The following is a 24,769-nucleotide window of genomic DNA, read 5'->3' as shown; positions in this document are numbered from 1 at the left end:
ATGAGATGTCCACTTCCTAGCCTCATGATCCTAAAATTGAAAATGAATATGAATACACACATTGAATCCAAAGTCTCTATTTGTGTTTTTTAAGACACTTGAACTACCTTGTCTTCACCTGACATTCACAGACGATGGCTTCCAAGACATCATTTCTCTATGATGTTAATTTGTTTAGATGTGACTCACAGATGCTTCTAGGACCTCGGATTTCAGCCAGGTTTCAGCCCATTAATATTTGTTAAGTGCCTACTATGTGCCAAGTATTATGTACTCTAAGTCCTGGGGATACAAAGAAAGGGAAAAGCCTTTCAGGCAGGTTACAGTCTAAGGGGAAAGACAACCTTTCAACAGCTCTGTACAATCAAGTTAAAAATAGGGTAAACCATAGATAACCAACCAAAGAAAACCCCTCTGAGACTGGACCCATAGGTCAAGACAGCTCCCCACTTGTCTATGAATACTCAAGTTTGCTCTTGTTAGGAAACCACAACACTCCCCATCTGAGGAACATAGCCCCCTCTCCCCATCTCTGCCTTTCACTATCTCTTCTTTCAAGACTCAGCTCATCACATGGGAGAATGTTGGAATGGGAGAGCTGAAAGGGATTTCAGCATCACTGCTTAGATCCCTCGGAGCAGCCTCTCCAGTGCCCCCTCTACCAGGAAGCCTGCTCTGCAAACAGCCACATAACAGATGTTTTACAGAATAAGTCCTTTCATTAAGGGGCTTAATAAAAGATTTGGTCTGTAAAAATTGGCCTCAGTCAAAAGGCTGCCCTTGTGGACTTAGAGGGCTACATGTGACCTCGAGGCTGCAGGTTCCCACCCCTGGACTTACCCAATCACATTAGCTCTGAGCCCCCACCTACTGACCTTTTTCCAATGCCTGGTTAATCCACAAAACCTTAGTCATGTAACCTTGGTGTAATGGAGTAGCTTTCTAACAGGAGTAAACAAAGCATGTTTAACTATACCCAGTGTTTTACTTTTTTATATTAATTTTATTTGTTTTCAGTGCTCTACAATCACTACCATATAACTTAGAATATTTTTTCCTCTCCCTCTCCCCTACCTACCCCCTCCCTCCCCAAGACAGAATACAATTTTATATAGGTTCTACACATACATTCCTATTAAATGCATTTTCACTATAGTCATGCTGTATAAAAGAATTAAAATGAATGGGAGAAATCATATAACAAACTAAAATGTAATACAAAGGAAAATGATCTGCTACATTCTGCAGTTGAATCTTTCTCTGGGTAAGGAAGGCATTTTGCCTTAAAAGGCCATTGGGAATTTTTTTTAGGTCCTTGCATTGCAATAAAGTTCCAAGTCTACTAGAAAAAACTCTCGCACACTGTGGTCGTTGCTGTGCACAAAGTTCTCCTGGTTCTGCTCCTTTCATTCAGCATCAGATCATGTAAGTCTTGCCAGGCCTCTCTGAAGTCTTCCTGTTCATCATTTCTTATAGCACAATAGTATTCCATTACATTCATATGCCATAATTTATTCAGCCATTCCCCAGTTGACGGGCATTCCCTTGATTTCCAGATTTTGGCCACCACAAAGAGGGCTGCTATAAATATTTTTGTACATGTGGGACCCTTTTCCATTTTTATGATCTCTTGGGGATACAGTCCTAGTGGTGGTATTGCTGAGTCAAAGGGTATGCACATTTTTGTAGCCCTTTGGGCATAGTTCCAAATTGTTCTCCAGAATGGTTGGATCAGCTCACAGCTCCACCAACAATGAATTAGTGTTCCAACTCTTCCACATCTTCTCCAACATTTATCATCTACCTGTTCTGTTATGTTAGCCAATCTGGTAGGTGTGATGTGGTATCTCAGAGTTGTTTTGATTTGCATCTCTCTAATCAAAAGTGATTTAGAGCATTTTTTCATATGATTATAGATATCTTTAATTTCTTTCTCTGAAAACAGCCTGTTCATATCCTTTGACCATTTATCAGTTGGGGAAGTGTTTTACTTTATTTTACAAAACCAATATAAAGCAATAATGCAACACATAATAAAACATCTATTTTGTAGCTGTTTGCTTAGGGCTTCCCTTAGACACAGCTCTCAGGCAGTGATAGGCTGCTTTGTACCCAGGAACTGTAGGGAAAAGACAGCTTTAATTTGTTTAATACTCACCCAAAATGCACTCTTATTAGCTTCTGCAAAAAAGCTTAAAGATTCAACATAGTTCCCAATGTCTCCTTACTTAAGAATGGTTTTTGCCATGTATTGGGCTGATCATTAGATAAGGAGTTGGGAACTGTAGACCTAACTTTCAGCTTTTCTTCATGGTTTGGGACATGAGCTTAGGACCAATTTCGACTGAAGCTCATATTTGGGCTTTGAGTGCTTTTCCACTGTGCATCTTTTAACAGGCAAAATCCTTTGACTTGGACTTTCTTGGACTTCCTTAGCCCCTGTGGAAGAGAGGGAGTTGGATGTGAATGTATGATCCAACAGTGAGAGCCTGGGATCTCTGTGACCTTGAGTCCATCAGTAGCAGTGTCTGGAGGGAGGCTGTCCTCAAGCCTGTCTTTGGCACCTCAGCCTCGGCTGCTGCATCTCATTACAACTGCAAGATGGTTCTCTCATTCCCTACTGGCTGATCCATCTGAAGGAGAAGCTGGCTAAGACATAAAGTCAGTTAACAGACATTCACTTTGTGTTTCCTAAGAACCAGACACTAACTGGCGAGCAGACAAAGAAAGGCAAAAACAAATAAAACTGGGCACAGGAAAACTTTGCAATTTCATCTGAAGTATTGACATTTTCTTCATCTCTTTCTTCCTCCTAAACTATCAACAGAATACTACATCAGACCCTGGTTTGTAGTGTTGACTAATAATAGTTGATAATTGGCTCTCCCTTCTTATTCTAAGGGAGCTGAAGCATGCCCCTGCCCAGAGGACTAAACGCAGACTCCATTATTTGGTCTTCAGAAACTTACGATACCCTACCTCTAACCCTAGCCTACCTTTGCACATTGTACAATATATATTAGTCCCCTTCATGAACTCCACAGTCCAGCCCAACTGTCCTGCTTGCCATGAGCTCTGTAAACTCAGTATGCTACTTCACACCTGAAAACTCTGACCAGGCTTATCCACCATGGTGGAATGCTCTCTTTCCTATAGAATCTATCTCCCATCCCTTCAGAATTTCCTTCTCCCTGCAAGGTTCAGCTCAAGCTCCACTAGGGCTTTCCTGCTCTCCCTCAGTGACTAAAATTGCCTTTTCTTTAGCTTCTGTAAACTCTGCGTTTACATATACTGTGAATCTACTGTTTACCCACTGAAGAAGGAAATGACAAACCACCCCAATATCTCTGCTAAGGAAATTCCAAATGGGGTCACCAAGAGCTGGACATGACTGAAACTACTAGATGACAACAACAACACCCTTTACCTGTTGTTTCTTTCATAGGATGTAAGATCCTTGAGGGCAGTGACTATTTCATTTTGTGCCTGTGCACCCTCAGCTCCTAAAATGCTGCTTGACCTGAAGAAAGCTCAAAGTCAATGTTGGTGGTCTGCTTGACCATTTGGAACCACTTTGTTCCCTATATTACCCAATTTCCTCTCAATTTCTTTTTGCAGAACAGAAGTTTTAGAGTCCAAAGGAGTCCCACCCACATACGAAAAAGTCTTCTCTCCAACATGGTTCAAAGGATCACCAGGCTTGGATTAAGGATTTGCGGAGGAGAGAACTCACTACCTCTCTGTCAGTCTGTTGTCCTTTGTTTCCTTTAAATGGGACAGAAGTAAATTGGTCACTTGGGGAAATTTTTGTTTATCAGGGCAATTGGTTTGAGACCTTTGATGGAAGGAGGGACACAAGTTGAGGAGCCACCTTGCCTACCTGTCTCAATTCCTTTCTATGTCACTGCTCTTTATTTCTACCTTTCCTTTAGTGGTGTGGGCCCAGCTGTCTTTATCCAAGGTGGAATAGAAGGGACCATTTTTTCTCCTTCCCTTCGGGAAACTCAATATCATTTCTCTAGCCTCAATAGAATTGATTGGCCTAAAGAGAACTTTCTAAAACTCTAGCCTTTGTGCATCTCACTTCAATAATTTACAAGGCTGGAAGAGGTACACAGCCCTCTGAGGAAGGAGAGAAACAAACAGTTGAATGGAAGGCCCTGTAGTCTGGTAATGGAGTTGGGAGCAGGGTGGGGAAGACCTGGGCTTCTCACTGCTTTGAGATACTGCCAACCTTGGACAAGATGCTGAACACACCGTCTTCAGGTTCCTCAGTGTTCAGGTGATGGTCCATGGGGTAGGGGACATGCCCACCATGGCCCGGTTTTGGGGAGGATGACTTAACTTCCACAGAACTCTGTCAGCATGTCCAAGGTGATAACTTCAGAAAGGAAAATGACAGCAAGAAAGGTAAGAGTGTCAATGGTCTCTGAGCTGACTGGGCAAAATCTTGGCTCCTCTATAGCTAAATACTTCGTTAATTCAAGGAGGACATTCAGGGTGATGAGGGGTTAGAAACTGCTGAAGGACCTGGGGTGATCCATTTGCTTGGAGAAGGAAGGTTGAGGATGAGGGTGGGGGTACAGGACAGGATGATTGTAAATCCACATTTAAAGGAGTGTCCTATTCAAGAGGGAATCTAATTCATAGGATCATAAACCTAGATCCGGCAGGTTCTCAAAGGCTAAAATGTCATTTTGTAGCTAACAGAGATAGAAAATAATTTGTCCAAGGTCACACAGGTAGGAAGTGGCAGAAACAGATTGTTCTATGCATCCCCAAAGGAAAGGACCAGGAGCAGTGAAGATCTCCCATCTCTTATGAGAGATAAGGTAAGATTTTGGCTTAATGGAAGGATAGAATTTCTCCCCAGCAGCACTATCCAGCATGGGGCTGGGACTGGGGGGTGGGGAGGAGTAGAGCATTTTTTAGTAGTGAGCTCCTTGTCACTAGAAGTGTTCAAGAAGGGATTAGATACTGTAGACAAGACTCTAGCATTAGGTGTCAGGCTGGACCACATGATGTCCCTGAGGGCCCCTCCAACTTTCGAGGATCATAGATTTAAACTGCAAGAGGGAGTCACTATACCCAGGAGGGAACTGAGACCAAGAGAGGACAAGACTGATCCAAGACCACAAGATGGTAAAGGTTTGAATATGTAAAGGCAGGATATGAAGCAAGCCCATCAGGTTATCGCCAGCCTTTCAATTCTGTTTTTTCTGCCCCAGTCTGCCTCTAGGAAGTCCGTGGACTTTCTTTCCCAGGAGGGGACAACATCCAGACCATTACTTCAGTTTTCTCCAAAAGGCAGAAAAATAGTTTTCTCTCACCTTGAAGTAGGAAACTCAGCCTTTTCAGCTTTCCTCCATTTAGGAGGTGAATGGCCAAAGCCAAGAGTGCTAGGAAGTGGGGAACAAAAGTTCCCCCTTCCTCCTCTCCTCCCTCATTTTCTTTGTCGTTCTCCTCTTCCCTTTCTTCCCTCTTATCTTCCTTCCTCTTCCTCTCCCCTCTTCCTTCATCATCCCTCCTTCTTCCCTCCTTTTCCTCCTCCTCCCTCTTTCTCTGATTCCCCTTACCCCTCACCCTCCTCCTTTCTCCTCCCTCCTTTTCTCTCCTCCTTCCTTTTCTTTCCTCTTCCTCTTCTCTCTGGCCTCAGCCTCCTCCTCCAGCATGCTGAGTGTCTCTAAATGCGGCCAGGCGACCACCTGGCAGTCGCAGAGCTCGGTCCCTCCCTCCCTGGGCCCCGCAGGTGCCTGCCCATGGCAGCAGGGCTGGTAAACTCCTGGCGGGAGGAATTGCGCCCCCACGCGGCAGCAACTGCAGGAGCAAGGCAGACCCTGAGCCCGCAATCAGAGCTCTGACTCTTGTGGAGGTCAGGGCAGAGGCTGAAGATCTGTGGGACCGACCGGCAGCAGAGGCTGCAGCGCCCCTCAGCTGGGACCGCTGTGGCTTGCAGGGACCTTTCCAGGGCCCCACCCACCCTGTGCTGTCCATATTGTGACTGCAATAGCAGCTCCCGCCTCGGGCCCCTGAGGATGCTGCCTGCTCTCTTCCTGCCCCGCTGCAGTAGGTTGGGTTTGGGGTGCGTGCGTGCCAACTTGAGGTGGCTGCGCCCGTCTCCTCCCCTTGTACTCTCTGACCGGAGGGAATCAGTCCTTCCCGCCACCTGTCTCAGCCTCAATCCCTTCCTTTCATCTAGCCGGGCCCGGGTCGGAGGTGCTGGACGCCTGGGTCCTCTGGTCCTTAGGAGGGTGAGAGCTCGGAGCAGCTTTCGCTATGCTGCTGGCCGGAGGCGCCTATGCCAAGAAGAAAAGGAAAAAGCCGGTGCGGAAGAGGTGGGTACTTGGACCAGGAGAGCGGGCAACTTCCTAGCCCGCCGCCGCTGCTGCCCCACTTGGGGCCAGCCTGGATCGCCCAGGACCAGAGCTCAGCTGGTTACTGGGCCCAGGGTGCCTTTAGAGACTGGCAGCCTCCTGCGGGGCTAAGAGTACGGAACAGAGCGGCTAGGAGCCCGGGGGAGGTTGGAGATCCCGGGAAGCCGAGGCTCCACAGGGGAAGGTCTGAATTGGAAGCCAGTACTTCTGACTCTAGAACCAGGGCGGTCTCGCAAGGCCCCCATGCCCGTCCCCATCCTTTTCTCAGGAGGTCTTGCCCCACCAAAAGTGTCCTCAGTGGGGCTTCTTGGGGACCTAGGACAGGGCCCTAATAGCCTTAAAGGGCCACCACAGCCCTTGAAGAAGCCAATGTCTTGGTTAGAACATAGGCTCAGCACAGCTCTCTAGACCTTCCAAACTTACAGAGGGAGGTCTCCAAACTCAGCAACCTTTCCCGACCCACCCCCTCCTCTCGGTTCTAACGCTGGCCTCGGAAGCGCTGGCCCAATTAGGCCGGAGGGAGGGCTGAGGATGGGGGGCCCAGCTAGGGGCTGGCTAAGTAACTTTGATTTTCATTTTGTACTGTTTGTGACTCCCCATCCCCAAGACTTCTTCCCTACCCCCAAGCTCTCCTCAGCTCCATGAAACGAAACCCCCCTCCCCTTGAAAAGTATTTTTATTTTATTTTTTATGTAGAGGGAGATTTTCTTTCTTAGTTCCTCTGAACTGGCTCAGGTGTAGAGAGCAAGTTTAAGGTCATTCATTTCCTTTGGGGGAACCAGGTGGGGCTGGACTGAAGGCAGAGACGCAGGAGAGATAGAAACAGCCAGTGTTTAAGCAGAGATGTAAAGGGGATGGGTGACACGTTAGGGTCATTCTTGAGCTGTCTCCAGTTCTGTTACTGTATGCCTAGAAGGTGTCTGGGATACTTATACCATGGCTTTGTTCTAGCCCTGCTATATATGCACATGAATGTCATCCTGGGTCCTGCCCTTGTTGAATGGGTCAGTGCTATCAAGGAAGAGAGCCCCTGGATTAGAGGACCTGGCTTGAATCTTGGACTTTCCCCTTCCTCAGTTCTCCTATCTCTTAAAGAAAGAGTTGGGGCAAGGTGGGAATTGTGATGTGAAAGGACCTATCATGAAACCCAGTGAAATCTGCCTCCTGTCACTGGGCAGAGGAAATGCACTGTAGGCATGGAATAAGGCATAAGTGGTCAGGTTGGGCCTTGGTGCTCATCTACTTTCTCTCATAGTTACCAGAGAGGATTCTAATGTGAGTAGGGGATTCACTGACCAGGAAGCAACAACAACGTTTAATACAAAGCACTGATAAAAAACCAAAAAACAAAAAAGCCATTTATCTTTTAATGGGTCTGGACTAGGACCAGTAAGCCAGGCAATTCCTAAGGAAGATCTTTTTAAGTTCATGATGCCCTGAAATACAGACTTAGATGAACAATTGTTTTTGGTTCCGATTTGTCATTACATTAATGTGGAAGTTGCCTCTGCTGATGTATAGGAATTCATCTGAAGGACCAAGGAGGTGATGAACCTTGTTCATGGTCACAGTAGCATGTGTCAGAAGCAGAACTGGAACCAGGGTCTTCCTGTCCCCAACACAACCTCTAGCCATTCAACCAGGAAGCCTTGAGGTGCCCCCAAAGATGGAGGGCTGATTCCAAGGCAAGAAGGCGAGAGTTGGAATGTTAAATGAGAGAAATAGCAAATAGACCACATGGACTGGAACCCAGACCAAGAGTGATCTTTGCACAGTTTGGACTGTTTCTTGAACCTAGAGAGCAATGGCTGCCACTGTCCCTGCCCAGCTTCTACATTCTGAAGAGAACAAGACTAGAGGGGAAGTTTGTAGCATTTAGAGCTTAGAGGGACCAGCAGCTGGAGAGGCCATTGAGTGCATCCCTCACAACCTTCTGGCCTGGTCTTCACCTGGCATGTGACTTGGTTTGCCTGGAGAGTGATTAATGATTACAAGATGACCTTTTTATTTTTAAACTTTAACCTTCTTTGGATGGATTTTTAGAATTGCTTTGTTCTGCACTCCCTGGCTTTGTGGCTTTCTTTAATCACTCAGCTTGGAGAAAGAGCTGTTACTCATTGCTTTTCTTGTTATTAAAAAAGGGGACTCTTTTTTCTCTCCCATGAAAGTGAGAGTCCATTCTGAATACTGGTGTTTCTGAACAGATACATTGCATGGGAAGCCTAACGGGGTTGGTCTTCCATGTATCCCATTGGACTGTTAGAGGGTTCCAAGTTGGGGAAGCCTATAGCCATGTCAAACATGATGGTGCTGAAGCTGGAGATGTATGTGTGTGTACATGTGTGTGCATGCATATGTGCATGTGTACATGCATGTGTGTGTACATGTGTGTGTGTGTGTGTGTGTGTGTAGAGGATAATGCAGCAAGGTTCAGGGCACAGTTGTGTGCCTGCTCTGCCTAATGACTGGCACACCTCTCAGACCCTTGTGATCTGTCCATTCCACTCTCCCAGGTTTGAAAAAGAGAGAAGACAGTCAAGTTTTTCCAAAGACTTTGAAATGCACTTGTTTGGGAGTCAGAATCACTACTTCTCAGGGCAGGTGTGAGAGGAGCATGAGATTGGACATATGACAACCAGGGTTCAAATTCTGACTTTATCCCTTCCTAGGGGTTGAATTTTGGACAACACAAGTTCTTCCCCTCTCTGGACCTCAATTTCTGCACCTGCAAAATGGGAAGAGAAATACATCAACCCCACAGTGTTGCTGTAAGGATCCAAAGAGATGCTAGCTGTAAACTGTTAAAATGAACATACCAATTTTGCAGGTCTCTTGCAGCTCTGACTCTGACCTGTTATTCTTGATGAATGACTTCAAATGTGTCAATTTGTTTCTTGGCTTCCTCAGTTTCCTTATTTGTGAAATGTATGTCATATATTTCTCAGTGATCCATCAGGTAGCTCATCATTGCTGGTCTACCAGAGATGTAAATACAGCACTTCTCCCATGCCTGAGGCACTGTACAGATATGTCAGGCAACTGAGAAAATAGTAGGTCTTCAGGCCTGTGTCCTGTGGGCTTCCCTCCAGTGTGTGGCACTTAAAAACTTTATGACTCTTGATGAGTTGTTGAATCTCTCTGAGCCTCAGGTCACTCTTGAGACCAAGAGCTTGTAGATGACTTGAGACCTTCAATGTATAGTAAGTACCTGTGCTGTCAAGATCCCAGGGTCTTGGCATAAGGGATATGTAGTCTATTTTTAGAACTTAATTGACATTAAACTTTCATACTGCAAACATCTATGGCTTTGAATTGTGGAACTTCTTCTACCAAGGTAGATCTGAAAATTTTAATGGCTTTAAAAGTGGCCATGGCTGGAAGGTCCATCCATCTTCTGGCTTATCTGGTGGTTGAGTTTCTCTTATTTGAGACATGTTGAGTCTTGGACAATAGACAGACAATTTGTGAGTATTCTCTGGTGTCTTTTCCAAAGTCTGGCTGATGGATCTCCCCTGCAGGGTTCTATGGGTGTCTAGAGAGGCTGATGGGTTTCTCTTCTGTAATGTCATTGGCTCAAGCCTTCACCAGGTGTGTTTTCTCTCTCTGCTAAATGTTGTCCTGATCTGTATGTGATGACTGCACCCAGATGTCTCTGGAAGACAAAGTGAGGCTGGTGACTTTTCCCAGTCCTCCCTCACTTAAATCCAATTCACTTGCATGCCATGGCATCACCTCCCTGATGTCATAGTCCTCTCCAAGAATGAAGGACAAAACAACTGTAGCTAAATACCAATGACTATCCATCCAATTCCATTTAATCACTTAACATTAATTAGTTATTACAAAGAAATATTTACTTTGAAAAATAACAAAAAGCCACAACTATTATGACTTATCCTGGAGGCTGTCCCAGGTTGGTAAAACCTGTCAGAGATTATGGTTCAGTGATCAGAACCTCAGGTCCCCAGTGTAACCTCTCCACCTCATGAGACATTAGAGTGGGCTTTACATCACAAAATCCTTCTAGAGGCTCCATAGTTATTTCTGGAGTCCTGTACCTGTTGCTTCACCATGTCTAGGGAAAACTTGAGAGCATGAATGAGATAAAAGGACACACATCCATCAGGGGTGAGCCACTCCTTGGCCACACATGACCTCTAACTACTTTTCTCTGAACTGTGTATGTACAAAGGGGAGGGAAAGAATTTTGTGGGACATGTTTCATACCCAATTGTCCTTATTGTATCATCTTAGTAAATATTATCCTTCTTTTCTTCCTCCCTTCCTTCATCCCTCCCTCCTTTCCTTCCTTTTTTCATCCATCCCTCCCTCCCTTCCTCCATTCCTCCCTCCCTCCCTTCCTTCATTCCTCCCTTCCTGCCTTCCTCCCTACTCCCTTCCTCCTTTCCTGCCTACTCCCTTCCTCCCTTCATCCCTTCCTTCCTTCATTTCTTTTTGAATTCTCCCCTTTTAACAGGTATTTGAGATTCACTGATTAAATTATTTTCATCTGATGTGTGTGTGTTTGCCCTTCATTGCCAAGGAATACCATGCCATCAGAGAAATGGTGACATGACTTGCGCTTGACTTTGTTTTGAGTGAGGGAGGGCTGTGCAGGTCACCAGCCTCACTTCTCCTCCAGAGCCATCTGAATCTAGTGACCAGATATTCATCAGGATGACTGGAGATGACCCAGGATGAGACAATTGGGGTTAAGTGACTTGCCCAAGGTCATGCAGCTATTGAGTGTCAAATATCTGAGGTAAGATTTGAACTCAGGTCCTTCTGACTCCTGCACTGGTGCTCTATCCACTGCACCACCTAGCTGCCCCTTTCATCTGATAGTACTTAGAAGAAAGCACCTCAATTAGGACTTCAGCCAATGGTGTTAGACAATCACTTCTTCTTTCCAGATGTGCCTTTTTCTCCTGCCAGAGAACCAGACCTTATAGGAAAGAATAAAAAAGAAAGGGGGAGGAGAAGGGGGAGCAGTTTTGGCAGAATTAACCAATACTGTGAACAACACTGGCTTTGAAGACTGAGGACTTAGGCACGACCTTGGGCAACTCACTTAGTCCCCTGAGATTCAGTGTTCTGTCTCATGTGTAAAATGAAGGGCTTTGAGGTCCCTCTCTACTCTAGATCCATGACCAACATAGTCTGCTGTTGTCTGTGTTGTTCCTCCAGCTGTTTGGGGGACACCATTTAGGACAGGGATAGAAGACAGGAGGTTGGACTCTTTCCTAAGAGAGATGGGGAGGTAGGATGTGCTATGCCACTGATGGGAAGCTGGAGAGGGCCAATATCCTCTGGGGAAACTCATGTCTGAGCAAGAATGTGGAGAGTAGAGGAGAAAAACCAGTCTTATCCTAACTTATCTTTGATTAATTGCTTACAATGTATCGAAACACTACACTAAATGATGGGGATACAAAAAGACAGTCCACTGGCCTCAAGGAGCTGACAATTTAAGGGGGGAGACAATATGCAGACAAAATCTACAAAACAAACTATGCAGGAGACAGGAGACAATGAATCAAGGGAAGGCCCTGGAATTAGGAGGGGTTCATGGAGGCTTCCTGTAGGAAGAAAGTCTTTAGCTGGGACTTAAAGGAAGCCAGGGAGTAATGTCTTTGGGATGGACAGGAGCATTCCAAACATGGGGGACAATCAGAGAAAATGCCTGGACCCCAGAGATAGGGGGTCTTGTCTGTGGAAAAGCCAAGAGGCCTATGTCATTGGACTGAAGCATATGTGTCAGAAAATAAGATGGAAGAAAACTGGAAATGGAGGAGAGGACCAGCTTATAAAGGGCTTTGAAGGCTAAACAGAGAATATTGTTAATCAAACCTCCTGTTTTTATGAATAAGGAAATGGGCCCAGAGAGGTGAGTAGAGTCAGGATTCGAACCAGGTCTGCTGAGTCCTAATCCGTTATGCATTCCTAGAATCCTAGCTACAGAGAGGGAAGGGCTCCCAAAAGCTATCTGGCACCATCCCCTCCTCTGAGGAAATGAGAAAACTTGGGCTCTGAAAGGTTAACTGATTTTGGAGAAGCCTTCCCCAAAGCTGAACAGTGGGGAAGAGGCAGAGATGAGAGTTTGAACCTTGGGGTGCAGAGGAAGTCTTTGAAATGAGAGGACCTGGGTTCAAATCATGCCTCTGCTGTTTTCTACCCATGTGACCTGGGGACAGACATTTCACCTTCCTGGACTCCTATAAAATGAAGGAGTGGGATTTGATGGCTCCAGAGGCCCCTGCCAGGCTGGAATCCAAGGACTCTAGAGCCAGGGCTCCTCCCTCCACCAGATGGGCTGTCTTCATGACTTCTGGGGGAGTTGTGATTGGTCTCAGCTCTGAGCCAAAGCACTTCTGTGCATGACCAGCTTACAAACAAATGCACAAACCACATTGGCTTTCATTCCTGAGGACTGGGAGGCAAAACTAATCAATACTACTGCACCAGAAATGTCAAGTTCACATAGTAGAGGAAGTTCACCACTCCCATGCAGGCTGTGTCAGGTGCTTTACTTTGTACACATAAGAAAGTTGAGACTTTCATTTGCAAAATTATTGCACATCAACTTCAGTTTGGTCATGGAAGTTATTGGAAGAACGTGACTGCATGCAGTCTGAGAGTATAGACTTCTGAAGGTTTGGGGATGAAGTTTTCTAAGCTTGGTCACTGCATAGAGTTCAGAAATATTCTTCTCTTTCAAAAAACAAATCAAGATTCCCTGGGCTGTCTTTGGCAGACTGATGAACGACTGGTGCTCTTTAGCTGTTCCTAACTGAGCTCTCCCCCTTTTAAATAAATCTTTATTGACCTCTTTTGTCTTTACATTAATTTCCCCCTCTAGCTTTCTGCTTCTCCTTCCCTAGAGCTATACCTCATAACAAAGAATTTAAAAAAGAAAGAAAAAGGAAGAAGAAAAAATAAGCAAAACCAATCACTACATCAAACAAATCTGACAGTCTGTGAAGATTTACACTCTGCCTCACCCTCCTCAATCTGTGCAAAGCTGTACCCTCTTCTTTTATGATGAAGAAAACAAAAGGGGAAGGAATGCTAAGAAGATGGGGAGAACATAAGTGAGTGATTCTGAGTTTAGTGGGGCTCATCCATCCTCCCAGTCCAGGGCTAATTCTCTCAGGGTCCCACTAGAGGAGAATCCTTTTCTTCAGAAGCATATTTATCATCTGAAGCAAAGGCCTTTAGACCCTTTGCTGTCTCCTTGTCTGAAAGCTGATGGCCACCAAGGAATGGACGAGGTGTGGTGTGCCACTCAGGAGCTGTCCTTAGTATCTTTAGATTGTGAGTTCAGCATTTAAAAGACACAATTCATTTTTCAAGTATGGCTCTTTAACTGGATGATGAGTAGCTTAACGATGTCGACGGCTAGGCAGGGATTTTCTGGTTTTACATCACAGCCTTGGAAGGGGAGATACAATTCACAGAAAAGCAAGATGCGGGGCTGCACTTTTTCATTTTGCTTTTCGAATGAGTGATTCATCCAGTCTGACGACAACTTGAGAGAGGCTCTTCAGAAGAGGGTACTATTTGATTTGGAGCATAGGGCAAAGTGTACAAGTGATCAAAAGTTGTCCATTGAGGGGCACAGAGGGGCCCCTGACTCCATAAGTTTTTGCCAACAGTTTTGGGCAGCTTCTGCCCGTCTGGGGAAGCTTCACAGAGTCCAGGAACTGTAGACTTCATAAAGAACACAAAGGGATCTAGCTTTCCCTTCCTCATCTGCAAAATGGGGCTAATATATTAGCACCTCAGTTATTCCATCTGACCAAAAGAAAAATAACAGCACTGACTGCATTGGATTGTTGCAAAAGTCAAATAGAGCAATGTGTGTAAAGTGATTTGTAAAATGAAAAGTGCTATGTAAAGGCTAGCTGACATTACTCAATCCACCAAAGAGCTTTTATCAAATAGATAGCAGATGCAAGTCATTGTATAGGTCCAGAGGGAAATGATTCCTGCCTCCAAGGAGCTTATTGCTTAGCTAGGGAAGATGGTGTGTACATTTATAGATACATACAGAGTAGATGATAAAAATAACATTTTTTATGTTTGTAAAATGCTATCTACTTATGTATTATATATCAGTCCACCCATTTATCTGTCTCTAAATTAATTTGATCCTTATAAAAACTCAGTGAAGCAGATGATATTGTCTCCATTTTACAGATGGGGAAACTGAGGTAGAAGGGATAAGTGCCTTGCTCAAGGTTGCAAAATAGAAGATAATTTTGGAGCAGAGATATTCCCTTTTAAATTTCATAATATTTTATTTTTGACATGTGAAGATGATTTCTAACATTCATTTTTTGAAAGACTTTGAGTTCTAAATTTTTCTCCCTTCTTCCCTCCCCAAGACAACAAATAATCTGATATAGGTTATACATGTGAAATCAAGTAAAACATTTCCACATTAGTCATGTTGTGAGAGAAGAAACAATAAAAGAAAAAAAAACAAGTCCCTCTACCTGAAAAGTTAAAATAGTATGCTTCAGTCTGCATTCACACTCCATCATTCTCTGGAGATAAATAACGTTTTTCATCCTAAGTTCTGTGGAACTGTCTTGGATCATTGTATTGCTGAGAAGAGCTAAGTCTATTATAACTTCTCATCACACAGTGTTACAGTTACTGTGTACAATGTTCTCCTGGTTCTGCTCATTTCACTTAGCATCAGTTCATGTAAGTTCTTCCAGATGTTTTTGAAATCCACAAAGCAGAGCTACTCTCATAGAAGTTGTGAGCAGAGGATGCTCAGTCCTGAAGCATCATGGGAGATATTATATTTGACCTGGGACTTTGAGGATCAGTAGAGTTGGGATAGTTTTCCCAGGTTTGGATAATATTTAATCTAAAAAAATAGATGCAGACCTGTCTAAATAAATTGATCATAATCTTCTTTCCTTCTTTTTTTCTATTCAGCAATCCCAAGCCACCCCCTCCTGAGGACATCAAGTCCAACCCTTCAAAAAGACACAGGGACCTTCTGAATCATGAGCTCAACAAACTGACCAACTTGTTGCCTTTTCCTGAGGATGTCCGGACCCGACTGGACAAACTTTCCATCCTCAGGCTGGCTGTGGGTTATCTTAAGGTAAAGGACTATTTCACAGGTAAGATGTGGAGATGGTCCCCACCTGCTTTCCCCAAATCCAGTTATCCCCACTTTGAACATGCTTAGGTGGTCAGCAGGAGAGCCCTACTTAGGAATTGCTGCATCTATGAAAAACAACATGAAGGATGCCATCAATTGGGGAATGGGGGGAGACACTCTATTGTTAGAGACTGAGAACCCCTGGAACATCTTTGTGAGATCATTTCCAAAGAAGCCACAGTGAAGGGAAGGAAGAGAGAGAAGTCACAATAGCTCCCTGCTACCCTCTAGGAGTTTCCAATTTTAACTTGCATTCTTGGCTAATTGGTGATAAATTTTGTTGTTTCTATTACCCCTAAGGACTACAAGGGTCACTGGCATTCTTTAAATTCAATGCCTTAGGTAAAACCCCTATAATCCAGCCCCAATTCTGCTGCTGGTTGACTGGTTGATGGGTTGTGCTCACATGGTACCATATTTAAGCTGGGAAGTTGCTTTGGGGATGTAGGCACATGGGGGACAATGTCATGCGGCAGATATATGTTCCTGGATATTGCGAACCAGAGATTCAAATTCCAGTTTGGACAAGGACATCAAGTTCTAAACCTTGTTGAACCTGAGCATCTCCCTTGTTAATCCAAGACCAAGCTTAGATTCAATGGCTGATATAGTTTGGCATTCCTGGTGTGTTTTCACCTTCCTTGGATATGATATGGATCATAAAGGTCTCAGCTTAGGTTTACAATGGTACAATTTCTTCCCTTAGCCTCCTCCCCTCTGGTTTTTGATTGGTTGTTACTCCTTCTGAGAAATTCGATGACACCTCTTAAACCTGTAAAATCTACATCATAGCAAAGAGTCTCAGTGACTTTAAAACTGTACTTTGACCTCATGACCCATGAATCAAGTCTTTATGGGCATAATAAATACTTCTTCCTCGTGTGTCAGTCTTTGTGTCCTGTGTTGATGGGAAATTAGTCTGCTTCTTCTAATTCTTAATTCCTATTCATGCATCTTGAAGAAACCATTAGACTGGAAGCATGATGAGCATAAGAGCTGTATCTTACCTAAGTTTCGTGATTCACACACCACCTCCCAGTGAGCTTTGCTCTGAATAGCAAGTAAGCAATAAATCAACAAGTGGTTATTAAGGCCCTGCTATGTGGAAGTCACTGTCCTTGGTGCTGAACACACAAAGAAATAAACAATCCTTGCCCTTAAGGTACTTATATTCTAACACAAGAGACAACACGCATATTGTTTTTCAGTTGTTTCCGTCATGACCCCATGTGAGATTTTTTTTTTGGCAGAGATACTGGAGTGGTTGGTGAAGTGACTTGCCCAGTGTCTGAGGCCAGATCTGAACACACAACGATGAGTCTTTCTGATTCCAGGACTGGCACTGTATTCACTTCACCATTCAGCTGCTCCAACAGTATGCACACATATAGGTATATACAAAGTGTGTACTTTGTAAACATGGATATAAATAAATATAATGTGATGTTAAAATGGATACAAAATAGATTCAAAGTGATGAGGGTAGGGGCAATGTAGAACTGGTATCTGGGGGATCAGGAAAGGTTTCATTCATGAAGAAGGTAGTGCTCTAGTGAAGACTTGAAAGAAACTAGGGATTCTGAAAGGCTGAAGAGAGTAGGCAAATGCATTCTAGGCATGAGTGACAGTGGGTGCCATTTCTGTTGGAGATACTTGTGGAACCTATTTTCCTACTGGAGTCTCTCCTCAGTCAGTCAGGAAATGGTTGCCTTCCTGGCCAGGTGTAGTGCCTTCTGCCTTCTGGAAGTCTCATGCTTTGGGCTTAGACATAAGCCCCAAAGAGAAGGACTTGCAAATATTCAAACCCAAGAGTAGGGGTCCTGGCCTTAGGATGGCCCTAGATCTCAGAACAGCAAAAGCAGCAGACTGGATGATGGGAAAGGGATCTAAGAAAACCTCTTTTCTCAAGCTGGAGCTTTTGTTTTCAATTCAAAGGCACTCAGTGAAAGCCACATGAAGAGCTCCCAATACTCTTGGCAAGCATCCCACCCCACCCAACAACTTTGTCTTGATGCTGCATGTCTGCTCCATTTATTTCTGCTGCACAAAGTCAAATGCAACTCATGTCATCATTTCTCTGATGGCATAGTCTTCTTCAGCAATGAAGGACGAACACAACAACAATATACTTATACATGGACATATCTGTCAATGTAATACAAACTCTTGGCACAGTGCATTATAAATGCTCATGGATTGATTGCTTGATAGATGGAGCTGCATGAACATAGGGCATGTGCTCACTCTGGATGGACCTCCCATTGATGGAGAGTGAGGAACATCCTTTCTAGTTAATGACAATTACAGGAAGGCAGCCTGAAGCTCGATGTGAAAAAGAACTTACTATCACCACACTTGGGGCTGGCTAAAAAAAGAGGAAAAAGTGGAATGGGCTGCCTTGGAAGATTGGGGACTGGAGGGCAGGATCAGTAGTGAGTTCCCTGTTACTTTAATGGTAAAATGCAGTTGCAACTATTTGCCAGGAAGCTACACATCGGGCCATGACTTGGATTAGCTGATCGCTGGGGTCCTGTCTAAATTAAGTTTGGTGGATCCATGATGTGATGCACCTGAAGCCACAGGGTAGAGAAATGCCCCAGCCTATAAAAGGAAGTGTCTTTGGCCCAAAAGAGGTGATAATAATGACAAGGAAGATAGTAGTGCATGCTGACATTGGTTCTCACTTTCAGGCTGCCAGAGCTCTTTACACATTGGTTCTCATTGATCCTCACATGGGCCTGAGAGACTGGTGCTGCTACTTACTGTCCCAGTGCTGGAGATACAGGCTCTTTGACTTCTCACTTTCCTTTAGTAATCTCTGGCAAAGCCAGCTAGATGAAGACAAGTTTCCTTTGAACATTTTTAACCTTGATCTTCTTGGCTTCATTCTCCCTTTCCTTCTCCTCTTCCTTCTCCTTTTCTCTCTCCTCTCTTTTCTTCTCCCTCCCTCTTTCTCCCTCACTTCTTCACACTTCTCTCTTTCCCACTTTCTCTCTGTAACTGACCCTCATCCTCTTTCTTTCATTCAGATAACAAAGATGTTTCTACCACACTTATCATAGATAAAATAGTGTGGTCAAGGAAGATATGTAAGTGATTGAAACTAGCCTATCTCACTTTCCCCTTTTGGTAGATCATTCCCTGGTGATTCCAGCAATCTGCTGTACTCCTTTTCATTGAACAAATATTTAATAAATGCCTTTGATGTGTATAGAATGAGGCTACTCAAGGTGCTAGGTATACAAAACTTTTACAAATGAAACATATTTCACTGGTGGAGTGGTGGGTGGGATACCTTCTAATAATTGCAGTGGAAAGAAAATTGAGATGTGGAAATGCCATTTTTGTCTAACTGGTTTTCTTTGCTACAAGGGAAGACTTTTCTTTGGAGGGGGTGAGCATATTTGAAGATAACGTGATGTAAAAACAAAAAACATTATTAGTCTATTGTTTAAAAAATGATCCAGGCAAGAGGTGATAAGTCTGAACTGGGTAATAACTCTGAGTAGGAGGGGAAAAGGGAATGAAGCTCTTCTGGATGGAGAAGCCAGGAAATCTGGCTTTGGAGGTAGGAGTGGGGTACAGAGAGTCAGTTCTTCATCCATCATACTTAAGGAATGGGGAATGCTAGGTACATCACACAGCCTGGTGAATTGAGAGTTCAATGATCAGTATCTTCTGGAGCTTGATGGAATTAGAGATGATGGGGTTGCCAGAGTCTATAAAAAGAATTTTCCTCTTCATCATGGAAAAGGGCCCATGTGACAGTAAACACATCGTCTTAGTGAAATAGCTTGGTAGGTGTCAGAAGGATGTTTTCTTCCTGCCAATCTGTCAATGATCAGCAAGTATTTATTAGACACTTACTTTGTAAGGGACATTGTGCAAAGTGCTAGGAGTTCAAAGACAAAGGACAACAGTTCTCACCCCTCAGGAAGCTTATGTTCTTTTGGGGGGAGGGTTCAATAGAGGCATAGATGTATACATATGAAATATATACAATGTAAATGCAAATCAGTTGTCTTGATGGCACTAATATGGGGTTGGGAGATCAGAAAAGGATTCTCATAGGAGGTATCACTTGAACTGAGTCTTGAAGGGACAATGAGGGTTACAAGAGGTGGAGGTGAGGAAACAGGGTACTCCCAGTATGAGGGAGTCTGTGCAAAGGCAAAGGCATGGAGGGGGGAGATGGAATGTTGCTTGGAAAGAAGAGGAGGTAGGTCAGTTTGGCAGAATAAGAGTATGTGTGAAGGATAGTAATATGTAATATGTCCGGAGACAGAATGTGAAGGAATATACATACCAAAAGTGATTTTGTATGTTACTCTAAAAGCAATAGGGAGTCATTGGAGGTTCTTGAGGAGGGAGGTGACATGATCAGAACATCATTAGAGGCTAAGGGTTCTGTATCTGTTGAGGAGAAAAGAAACCCAAATTTCACATTTACATTTTAATTTGTTACTTGATTGATTTAGAGGCAGTGTGGTATAATGGAGAGAGGGATGGCCTTCAAATAATAAAAAAAATGATTTGGGTTCCAGTCTTTCCTTTGACACACCCTGGCTGTGTGGCTACTGGCAAGTCAATTAACCCCAGTATGTCTGGAACATGACTAATGCCAAAAGTTACCAATGAGCTGCTAATTTGAATTGATGGAGGGAGTTTACTTTGAGTGTTCCTCACAGCAATAAAATCATAGGGAATGTCAGTCTCTCCCTCACCCAAATATTTCATTCAATGTACTGTCACTAGAATTCATCTGGGATGAAATACTAGTTTATTGTCCTTAGTTCAACTTGAACTGTAAAAAAAAATCTCTGCTTGTCTCCTGTTACATTACTCACTCAGAGAATGATAATATATACCAAGTGCTAAGATTTTATAGACAACCTCATTTGGGCTTCCGTACAGCCCTGTGAGGCTGGTATTTTTACCTCCCTTTTGAGGTTGGTCTTTTGACCTCCCTTTTGCAGATGAGGAAATGTCAAATGCCTAGCAATTATTGCTGATGTTCTATGGCAGCTTCCACCCTCTCCAAACCTTACCAGCTATTTTTATGATTGGCTGGGATCCAGTCATTCTTCATTTGGGGCCAAGCTCTTGGCAGTGCCACCTTTTTGAATTCAGATAGACTGGTCTACACATACCAATCTGTCACAGACTCCATGCAGGTTGCGGGACCTGTTGAACCTCTGACTCTATCACCTGAGAAACTCCAGGCTCACTTCTACCCCCTACAGAGGCAGTCAAGGAGGGCATCATCAGGGAAGGTTTTACTTGAAGTCTTCCTAGGGACAGGTGTTACTCCAGACTAAGTTATGAATCTGCAATTCCATAGCCCAATCCTTCTCAACTTTCATTGGCAAAGAAAGTCATGGACTCATGAACCCAGAGCTAGAAGTGATCTCAGACCATCTGATCTGATCATTTTACAGAAGAAAAAAAACTGAGGCCTGGCAGGTAAAAGGACTTAGAATTAGAGGCCCATAGACTTAGAGCTGGAAGGGACTTCAAAGACCAGCCACCCTCACATTTTAAAGAGAGAGAAACTGAAGCTCAGGGAGAAAATTAGTTGACTTGTCCAAGTTTGCACAGGTCATAAGTGGCATAGATGGAATTTGAACTCAGGGCTCTTGATTCCAAACATAGTGTTATTTCTGCAGTCAAAGGCTGGTAAGGTCTAGAAAAAGAAAGCAGCCAATTCTTTTCATCCCAGCAAACCTCACTTGTTATTAAGAGAGCACCTGTGAGGCCACAGTCAGACTCCAGTTCTTACACCTGATCTGCCTAACTACAGACTTGGTGTAATTCATTGCATAGTAACCGCCTGGCATTTTGCTGCCAAACATTCTCTCCTGCTTTGGATGCACTTAGAGTTAGTGATGTTGGGAATTTTGTGTGTGTGTGTGTGTGTGTGTGTGTGTGTGTGTGTGTGTAATCCCACCAACTACCCAGATACTGAAAAAAGTTTCAAGAGTTACAAATATTGTCTTTCCATGTAGGAATATAAACAGTTCAACTTTAGTAAGTTCCTTATGACTTCTCTTTGCTGTTTACCTTTTCATGCTTCTCTTGATTCTTATGTTTGAAAGTCAAATTTTCTCTTCAGCTCTGGTCTTTTCATCAAGAATGCTTGAAAGTCCCCAATTTCATTGAAAGACCATTTTTCCCCTGAAGTATTATACTTAGTTTTGCTGGGTAGGTGATTCTTGGTTTTAGTTCTAATTCCTTTGACTTCTGGAATATCATATTCCATACCCTTCGATCCCTTAATGTAGAAGCTGCTAGATCTTGTGTTATCCTGATTGTATTTCCACAGTACTTGAATTGTTTCTTTCTAGCTGCTTGCAATATTTTCTCCTTGACCAGGGAACTCTGGAATTTGGCCACAATGTTCCTAGGAGTTTCTCTTTTTGAATCTCTTTCAGGAGGTAATCAGTGGATTCTTTCAATATTTATTTTGCCCCCTGGTTCTAGACTATCAGGGCATTTTTCCTTGATAATTTCATGAAAGATGATGTCTGGACTCTTTTTTGATCATGGCTTTCAGGTAGTTCCATAATTTTTAAATTGTCTCTCATGGATCTATTTTCCAGGTCAGTTGTTTTTCCAATGAGATATTTCACATTATCTTCCATTTTTTCTTTCTTTTGGTTTTTTTTTGTGATTTCTTGGTTTCTCATAAAGTCATTAGCCTCCATCTGTTCCATTCTAATTTTGAAAGAACTATTTTCTTCAGTGAGCTTTTGAACCTCCTTTTCCATTTCACTCATTCTTCTTTTTAAAGCATTCTTCTCCTCATTGGCTTTTTGAACCTCTTTTGCCAGTTGAGTTAGCCTATTTTTAAAGGTGTTATTTTCTTCAACATTTTTTTGGGTCTCCTTTAGCAAGGTGTTGACCCATGTTTCATGCTTTTCTTGCATCTCTCTCATTTCTCTTCCCAATTGTTCCTCCACCTCTCTTACTTGATTTTCAAAATCCTTTTTGAGCTCTTCCATTGTCTGAGACCATTGGATAGTTATTTTGGATGTTTGGCATACAGAAGCCTTGACTTTTATGTCTTTCCCTGATGGTTAACATTGTACTTCCTCATCAGAAAGGATGGGAGAAGATACCTGTTCACCAAGAAAGTAACTTTCTATAGTCTTATTTTTTTTCCCCTTTTACTTGACTTTTGGGTCCTTTGTCAAGAGTAAGGTATACTCTGGGAATCTGTAAGATCTCAGTTCCTCCAAGGGGGCATGATCAAGTGTGGACACTGGTCTGGGAGCAGAAAGAGATTTTTGTACCCAGAATCTTTGCAGTTTCCTCTCCACAGTCACCTGGCCTCCAGCTCCACCAAGCCAGCACTGGGGGCTGAGATTCAGATAAGCTTCCTGGGCAGGGCCACCACTCAGTGTGAGATAAAGATCAGCTGCCACAGGGCCTCTACACAGGGCTGAGGTAAGAATGGGCTTCTCAGTGCCCCCATGGTTTTTACCATCCAACAATGGATGCAGGCTTCTGTAGGTTCTGCTGTGGGAACTGCTGCTGCCTGCCCGATGTTGCCTTTATGACTGCTGCCTAAGGCTGGAGCTAGGCCCTTCTGGGCCAGCTGAAAAAAACCCTGTCACTGACCTTTGGTGCCTGTGGGTTGAGGGAATCTGTGAACTGCTGCTACTGCAACTGGAGATTCCACCCCCGAGGGCTATTCACAAGCCATCTTGGCTCCGCTCTGTGTCTGGTGCAACAGATGTTTCCTGCTGGCCTTTCAGGTCACCCTGGGCTGGAAATCTCCTCTCCTCTGTTGTTCTCCACTTCTGCTGCTCCAGAATCTGTTGAAAGTCCCTCTCTACAGGTATTTTATGGGCTGTGTGGGAAAAGCCAGCATATGTGTGTCTTTCTACTCCACCATCTTGACTCCACCCCCCACCCCCACCCATGCTGGGAATTTTAAGGGGAGGATTTCAAGTCTTCTTCATTTAATAGCATAAGAATTGGGAGGAATAATGCTGTGTGGTAAGCAGTGATGAAGGAAATGGTTTCAGAAAATCTGGGAAGATTCCTGTGAACTGATGTGGCGTGAAGTGAACAGGACCAGGAGAACAATTTACACAGTAACAGCAGCATTGTAACAATGATGAACTATGACTGACTTAGTAACTCTGACCACTGTAATGGCCTACCACAGTTCCTAAGGACTCATGATGAAACATGCTATCCCCACCTGATAGAAAGCTGATGGATTCAGAGTGCAGATTGAAGAATATATATTTTGTCTTTTTTTTTTCAGAACATGATCAATATAGAAATTTGTTTGGTATGACTAATACTTACAATGTACTTGTAATAGATTTTTTGTTTCTTTCCCTTTCAGGGCAAGGAGTGGGAGGTGGGGGGAGGGAGAGAATTTGGAATGGAAAATAAAATTCAATATAAAAACATAAAGACACACATTCATTCAATGAGAGGTAAAAACTTGTGGATAATCACAGCAGGATCTAAATTCACCCCTGTCTGAGTTAGAGGCAACCTATTGAAACTGCTGTCAAGATCTGATTTGGGAATCTTATTGCATTCCACCCTTCTATCATAGCACCTCAGAGTTGAAAAGGACCTCAGGGAACACTCAATTCATGCCTTCCTTGAATAAAAATTCCTTTTACAATATACACAAGGAGGGGTAATATGGTCTGTTTGAAGATGTCCAGTGTTGGGAAGTCTACTACCTCCTGGCCTTTCTACTAAGACCCTAGGTTTCAGAGCTGAAAGGGATCTTAAAATCCACCTTGTTCAGCTCTCCCATTGTTCCAGATGAGGAAACTGAGGTCTTGAGAAAGCAAAGAGATTTTCCAAGGATGACTCAGGCTCAGAGGGGTAGGCAGACAGTCTTCTTTCCACCATTCCCACTGCCTGCATAAAAACTAATATTCAGGTAGACCATATTATAGAACATGATCTTATCTTTACCTCATGATGGAGCAAGAGGGAGGCAGTGCAGGGATTAGGGACTTGGTACCTGGGTTCAACGTCTGATTCCAAGACCTAGTAGCAGCCGTCTTCACTTCTGGTCAACGTCTAATATGATAAGTATCATGAGACACTATTAAAAGCCACAGAGGGAGCTCTCTACTACACTGAATGAACTCTCATTGTAGGATTGCTCTCTGGGAAACTTTGGACAAGAATCACTTGGCTAGGCTGCCATATGCAGGAGGGGGTTAGTCCT

The 24,769-nt window shown here is 43.7% G+C and overlaps 1 protein-coding gene across 4 annotated transcripts in view; it reads left to right on the top strand.

The window, feature by feature from the left end:
• The first annotated feature begins 5,832 nt into the window (after window positions 1-5,832).
• The window catches only part of LOC140525357 (aryl hydrocarbon receptor-like), a 101,046-nt gene continuing 82,109 nt past the window's right edge, over window positions 5,833-24,769 (top strand). Inside the window, exons 1-2 of one of the 4 annotated variants that reach the window (XR_011974016.1) lie at window positions 5,833-6,335; window positions 15,327-15,517. Coding sequence is in view for 1 of the 4 variants with exons in the window: in XM_072640695.1 (XP_072496796.1) it covers window positions 6,277-6,335; window positions 15,327-15,517 (250 nt within the window). In the remaining 3 variants the exon portion in view is untranslated. Of the gene's footprint in view, window positions 6,336-15,326; window positions 15,518-24,769 lie in introns of those variants that run through there. The other 3 variants (XM_072640695.1, XM_072640697.1, XM_072640696.1) reach the window with 3 other exon arrangements.

This window comes from Notamacropus eugenii, chromosome 2, assembly GCF_028372415.1.
Source record: "Notamacropus eugenii isolate mMacEug1 chromosome 2, mMacEug1.pri_v2, whole genome shotgun sequence".
NCBI lineage: Eukaryota > Metazoa > Chordata > Mammalia > Diprotodontia > Macropodidae > Notamacropus > Notamacropus eugenii.
Note: the sequence above shows the minus strand (reverse complement) of the source record. Positions and strands in the feature narration are given on the sequence as shown.